The sequence below is a fragment of the Nuphar pumila genome, chromosome 2 (genome assembly GCF_984573655.1).
Source record: "Nuphar pumila chromosome 2, dmNupPumi1.hap1.1, whole genome shotgun sequence".
In the NCBI taxonomy this organism is placed as follows: Eukaryota; Viridiplantae; Streptophyta; class Magnoliopsida; order Nymphaeales; family Nymphaeaceae; genus Nuphar; species Nuphar pumila.
Genome location: NC_143250.1, coordinates 102,449,437 through 102,455,792, shown reverse-complemented (window position 1 = coordinate 102,455,792; position 6,356 = coordinate 102,449,437). Strand labels below are relative to the sequence as shown.

Below are 6,356 nucleotides of genomic sequence, written 5' to 3'. Positions count from 1 at the left end.
TAAACCGCAAGGAAGATCATACCAACATAATACCAATGGGCTTGCAACCTCAAAAGAGTCATGGAGGTTCAATCCTTTAACGAATAGAGGCCTTAAACAGTCCAGCCCAAGATAGAAAAATAGGGGATAGTGATGATGGAACCGGGGGAACCGGACATCGATGGAACAAACTATACTGAAGAAATGTATACAACAGGAATTCTTCGTATTTGCTATTAGAAGTTCAGAACTCATCCTCTCAGCCATAACCCAAAAGTATGGTTTCCTCCTTTTCCAACAACGTGGACTGCTATTAGAGACTGAATTTAAACACACAACGTCATGTATATGGGCTTCCAATTTAGGCATGAACCCATGTGACACCGAAAACATGGGGAAAAGACGCCACAGCATTAATATGTAACAGTCAGGAGAACCAAGCTTGACCAAATTTCCATTGATTTTTTACGGAATCTCTGATAATGATGATGCATTCAAAACACCAAAATGTATTTTGCAGGATCTGCCTTGACACCATCATTTCCTTCTCCTACTCTGTAACAAAGAAATCAAGATAAAGTTGAAATACCATCCTTCATAAATGCTTCACAAGAAATGCACCAGAAGTTGTGCATTGAACATAATCATATCATATGCTAGTAAGTAATTTCCACTTCCACTACCCAAGGAGAAATGCTACTTACTGAAGTCACATAGTCATCCATGGCTGACTGCTTCCGCTTCTTCATAGAAGAGGCAACAGGCTCAACAGCAGGACTCCTTGACTTGGATCGCTTCAATGGCGTTAGGCTCTGAAAAGTCACAGAAAATTTCAACAAATTAGTAAACATTTACACATGCCACAGCTTAAATACAGAAGGTTAAAACCTAAAGCAAAGAAGAAAAATGCAACACCACTACCCAGTTACAGTATTATAATTTCTTTTTTAAATGAAAATTTAAATATCACACCAATCAATGTGCACCACATGAGTAACAAAACAAAAATGGAGAAAGAAAATGTTCCCATGGTTAAAGGAACATCCCAACAGCGTGGGAAACAAAAGGAATGTCCACAACCTTGGCAAGCTTCTTATCTCTCCTCGCCTGCCTTTCTCTTTCATCAAACTCTTGATTTTCTTTTTCCACCAAACGAATAAGTGTATCACAGCGTCTTGCAAGCTCTTGTGTAGTACGAGACTTCACAAACCAATCAAAACGGAACAATGGAGATGTGCGGAAAGCTGCTTTCAAGTCATCCCAATTTCCATAACCAAGTTTATGAACCATGCAGAGCTATAATACCATTAAAAAGAAAATTCAGACAACCAGAAGTCAAAATTTTGAAGGAAAAACTAGTAACTAAGATTTTGGAGGAAGGTGGAGTCAAACCATGAAACGGTCACATTCCTCATTGTATAGCTTTCCTTTATTCTGTCCATACTGGATCTTTAGTTCCTGCCATGGGTTCTTATAACGATCCAATTTCTTTCCAATTGCCTTCATTATCTCATCTTTCCGAGAAATTCTTGCCTCCCCTTTCTCAATATTCTTGATTATCCTATCATAATCTAGCAGGAAATGGGGAAAAGAAAAAATCAACAAAGACATTGAACATTTGTCCTAGTAAATGGAAAGCAGCTGCAGTGACCAGCTTATAAACCCAATCAAGTGATTGAGAAGATTGAGGTAGATGCCAACCATAATTTTGAAAAGCACCAACACAAAATTCAAAAAAGAACCATATTTAGCAAATCACACTATCCAGTCAGTCAAATCTAGATCCTGCAGGGCAAGAAACAGTGCAAACTGTAACAGATTGAAAAATATTTAGCTTGATAAAGCAGACAAGCCTGCCAGAATGAAGCTTGCCAAGTTTTTTGGGTCAAATCAGGGTCAAACTAGTGTTGATTTACTAAAGGATCCTTTTAATATTTTTTGAACACCAGCAGAATCCTTCCTCCTATGAATTCGAAGAACCGCCAGGCTCCCAAGACGTATGACTCAGGAGAGTAGTATTCTCTGGATCAAGAAACCACAATGAACTAAATCCAAAGTGATCTCATGTCTTTGAAATGATAAAAGGAATAGTTAACAACATGAATGAATCAGTAAAATGGCCAAATAAGAACACTTACCGTTCAATTCCTTGTATCTCTCCTTAAATACCTTAGCATATCTTTCTACTTCCTCCTCTGTTTTCCCTTCCATCTCAGAAGCAATACTTTTTATATCATTACGACCATACTTTTCACATGCTCGAATGAAAGTATTGAAGTCCCTCCTTGTCCATGTTGAAAACCCCTAAAGCCACAAAAAAAAAAGTTCCCGCTAAGAAATGAATATCAGGCTTCCAACAATGATAACAGCATTTGAATCACCTCCTCTAGTAGTTGATCTTTCTCTTCCTGTTCCTCCGCAGTGAGAGGGTCTCCTGTATCTAAAATATCAAATATCAATCAGCAAATAGAAACCATGTGACACAGAACTCAGCACTCAGTCAATCCTGAGCAAAAAGCCCAACAAAAAGAACGGTGTACACTTGTACTTAGTATACCATTGTAATGAAACCAAATGTGCACAAATATAATGCCACTAATGGGCTACAAAGAGTGCACAAACACAAAAGCCTCTAACGGACAAAATACAATAAGCCACAAAGGCTAGCACAAAGAACTCGCAAAGAGTATTAGAGGGAGAGAAAGAGAGAGGAGACAAAATATAAAAAAAAAATTATATTGAAAATGCTTGAGACAAGCATACCAAAGAGAGGCAGAAGGCCTCTTTAAATAGGCCCATACAAGGCTCTAAGAGATGTTGGGGAGCTCCCAACGTTATAGCCATTGGGAAGCCCCCAACGGCTCTAAGGGTCATTTTCAAGAATGTGCCAAAATACAAAAAAAAATAACAGAAAATAAAAAGTACAATGCTGCCCCTATTGGACAGTTGCAATTACATAATAAGGAAATGACAAAAATGCCTCTATAGGACATTACTAATTACAAAGCATGTAAGCATAATACATACATATAAGTGTATATATACATAAACAAGCCAATATATATGTATATTACCATACCAACTGAAGCAGAGCACGACCTAGTTTTAGCAAGTTTTGAAGCACCCAATCAAGTCCAATTTAGATTCATGAGGCAAGGCGTGTAATAAAAAAATCATAGAGAAATCCAACTTTATGATCAGGGCAGATTCATCAACTGCAGATAGAAATCTCCCCCCTCATCTTATGGGCCCACAGGTCACCCATGGCCTGGCCCATTTGGGGAGGACCTGGGCCTCCTTTTCAAGATCCATCTCAACCCGAACTGGGTTTAGGCACCACCTGGGCAGGCCTTCAGAAAGCCCATGGCCCAGACTGTTGATGGGTCAGGTTGGCCAGTCCCTACCTGGCCTAGCTTTAATTGACATGACAAAAATTAACCATGCTTTGAACCATCTCTAACTTTACTTGGTGCAAGAAATCCAGTACTTCAGCTACTATGGAGTTCTTTATTTTTTGTGAACTCACTAAAAGACTTGATCAATTACTATTCTGAGCTCACAGCATGTCATTATATTTATAAAAGCATCAAATCCAACAAAGCACAAAGAGGATAACATGGTGATCAATGGGGAAGCTATGATGCAGGAGAACACCTTCAACATCATCTCCATCTCCAATTGTGTCTTTCAACTGGTTCTTCTGATGGGTGACCTGCAAAGTTGGAATTGTTTTAAAAGGTTAAACCAATTCTTTGTACAGCATCTTGCATATGGAGAACAAAATAGTCCAAAATAATTAGTCAATTCAAATGGTGGTGGTTAGAAAGAATGAATTTTCAAGAACTGCATACCATGAGAAAGCGCACTTCTTTTTCATATAGTTCGTTTAACCTTTGTGTATTGAAAAACTGAAAATCATGCCTAAAATCAAAAGTTAGTGAGGATCAAGAACCTTGACAACTCGTGAATCCACTAAATCTGCACATACCGAAGCAGACAGAAAAACCTACAATTGTGGCATACGAGGAATTCGGGGTTCTCTGGGTTTTGATGGGACACCTTGTCGCAATGCTTGCTTGAAGTAATCAGACTCTGAATAGCTAAGAAAGAACCAGAAGACAATAAATAAGATACCTTGGCCATAATACTATATTATAAATGAAGCATGAACCCTCAGCAAGCCCACTTACTTGCGCTTGCGCTCCCTTTTAGGTGGTTCAATCCAATTCTCAGTAACAAACTTCTTCAAGTCAAGTTTATTGTCATCCTTCAATAACAGAAATAACAAAAAATCAACAACAAAACACTTTAAAAATATAATTACCAATCAACTGAAGCATAAGCATACTGAACAAGCAACTAAACCAAGCAAGAAAATGTAGTCGTCAGCAAGACTTCTGTACCTTTTCATCATCAAAGTCATATAGTTCAGCAGCTGCAAGATAAACAACCAATATGCCATCAAATTCAAAAAATCTATGTAGGGAGCTTTCATTACAGAAATGAAGAAAACCCTAAAAGAAAGCAACCAGATGATAAGTAGTTGTGGCATCATAATAAAGCATGGATTTGACATACTGTCATCCATTTTAAATTTTATGGCATCTTCTGTGAATTTCTTCATCTTTGCGTCAAGCTCGGCTGTTGCTTCTTCGCCTTTAGCAATAATTCTATCAATATCTTCATCAGTGATGGTGCTGTCTTTGGAGCTGAAAACCATTTCAGCACCAAACCTCACCATTTGCAGTAATTCATCCTTGTTGACAGCTGCAGCAAAAGCAATTTGAAAAGTAACAACAATCTCATTCTCAAAATAAAGCAATTAAATGAGAGTTTTCTCAATCAAGATTTAGAAATGAGAACAAAGGACAGAATGCATACTTTTCTGCTCTGCCAATCGACCTTGTTGAATGACCAAAGCATCAAGTGCAAGTTTTTTATAAGCCCTTTCAATTACTTTCTCCTCTATTGTGTACTGCAATTAAGCAAACTAAATTGTGAGGAAATGGCCATGAGAGAGATACTGAGGAGACAAGTAGCAAGTATCCTGTTGGAAAGTAGCTTTTTTATCAAAGAACCTCAAGAAATGGCCAACAATTTCTGGGTGAGCTAACTGACCTCAGTACAAAAACGGAACACTTGAACTTCTTTCTTCTGACCAATCCTGTGAGCTCGGTCTTGAGCTTGCAGATCAACTTGGGGGTTCCTGGTAAATAGCATGAACAAAACTCTCCATAACTTTACCCACAGCCAAAATCAGGCATTAACAAAAAGACAATGGAATACACAAGACCATACCAATCGCTGTCATAGAGAATCACAACATCTGCAGTTGCAAGATTGATCCCCAAACCACCTGCTCTGGTAGACAGCAAAAATATGAACTTGTCACTTCCTGGTTGATTAAATGTCTCAATAGAAGCATCACGATCTTCACCACCAGTATTCCCATCAATCCGACAGTACAGATAACCCCGGAACATCAGATAATCTTCAAGAATATCCAACAGCCTAGTCATCTGAATTCCAGACAAAAGAACCAAGTATAAGCATTTGGCGCTGAGTATATTTGTAAAGCAAATTGCAATGGTGAAAAGAAAGGAACACCAAGCATTTCAGGAGCGAGATCAAATTATGAAACTGAAGGATGAAATTGAGCCATGGAATGTATAAAGATCTCACTGTCATGCATTATACAAAAATGAATTTAGATGCAGGCATTCCTCATGGAAGGATTAATTGCTGGCTCAAGAAAATAAAAAACCTAATGACTCAACTCTAGGAATTCAAAATAGAGGGGAAAACCCCACAAGGTAGAGGTGGATGAAAAAAAAAAGATTACACCTTAAAAAATATTGGCATAAAAAGCTCCAAAATGCCTATTTTATATACAACCCTATCATGGACCCTTACCTGTGAAAATATTAGAACCCGTGAGCCACGTTCTTTTAGCTTTGGAAGTAACTTGTCAAGAAGGACCATCTTACCTAGAAATGGAAAGCATACAAAAAAATTAACCGAAACACAAAGGTCCATAAGCTAATTACGTCAAAAGAGCAAAAAATACCAGCATTTGTGATAAGATGTTCTCCAGTAGTATACGGAGGGCCTGGTTCAGCTCCTTGGAAAAGATAAGGATGATTACAACATTTACGCAGCTGCATAGCTATATTCAGAAGACGCTTGCGTTCTCCCCCAGCATTGATAACTTCTAGGTCTTTCTGAAGCAACGCTCTATAGAACTGCTTCTGCAACTGGGACATGCCAACCTTGAGTATGGTCTCCTTTTTTGGTGGCAGACCTTTTTCAACATCAGACTTTAATCTTCGAAGAAGGAAGGGACGAAGGACCTTAAAGACAAAGACAGCACATGTAAT

At 38.3% G+C, this 6,356-nt stretch overlaps 1 protein-coding gene across 2 annotated transcripts in view; it reads right to left on the bottom strand.

Moving 5' to 3' along the window:
• The window catches only part of LOC149846449 (ISWI chromatin-remodeling complex ATPase CHR11-like), a 28,962-nt gene continuing 22,606 nt past the window's right edge, over positions 1–6,356 (bottom strand). The window contains exons 9-25 of one of the 2 annotated variants that reach the window (XM_089996359.1): positions 6,047–6,329; positions 5,893–5,966; positions 5,278–5,498; positions 5,098–5,185; positions 4,861–4,954; positions 4,558–4,746; positions 4,383–4,414; positions 4,170–4,246; positions 3,990–4,079; positions 3,831–3,900; positions 3,634–3,691; positions 2,361–2,419; positions 2,118–2,283; positions 1,372–1,550; positions 1,060–1,275; positions 684–791; positions 1–534 (exon numbers count right to left, since the gene is read on the bottom strand). In XM_089996359.1, coding sequence (XP_089852485.1) covers positions 517–534; positions 684–791; positions 1,060–1,275; positions 1,372–1,550; positions 2,118–2,283; positions 2,361–2,419; positions 3,634–3,691; positions 3,831–3,900; positions 3,990–4,079; positions 4,170–4,246; positions 4,383–4,414; positions 4,558–4,746; positions 4,861–4,954; positions 5,098–5,185; positions 5,278–5,498; positions 5,893–5,966; positions 6,047–6,329 — 2,022 coding nt within the window. In that variant the 3' untranslated portion in view covers positions 1–516. The remainder of the gene's footprint in view (positions 535–683; positions 792–1,059; positions 1,276–1,371; positions 1,551–2,117; positions 2,284–2,360; positions 2,420–3,633; positions 3,692–3,830; positions 3,901–3,989; positions 4,080–4,169; positions 4,247–4,382; positions 4,415–4,557; positions 4,747–4,860; positions 4,955–5,097; positions 5,186–5,277; positions 5,499–5,892; positions 5,967–6,046; positions 6,330–6,356) is intronic. The other variant, XM_089996360.1, reaches the window with a different exon arrangement.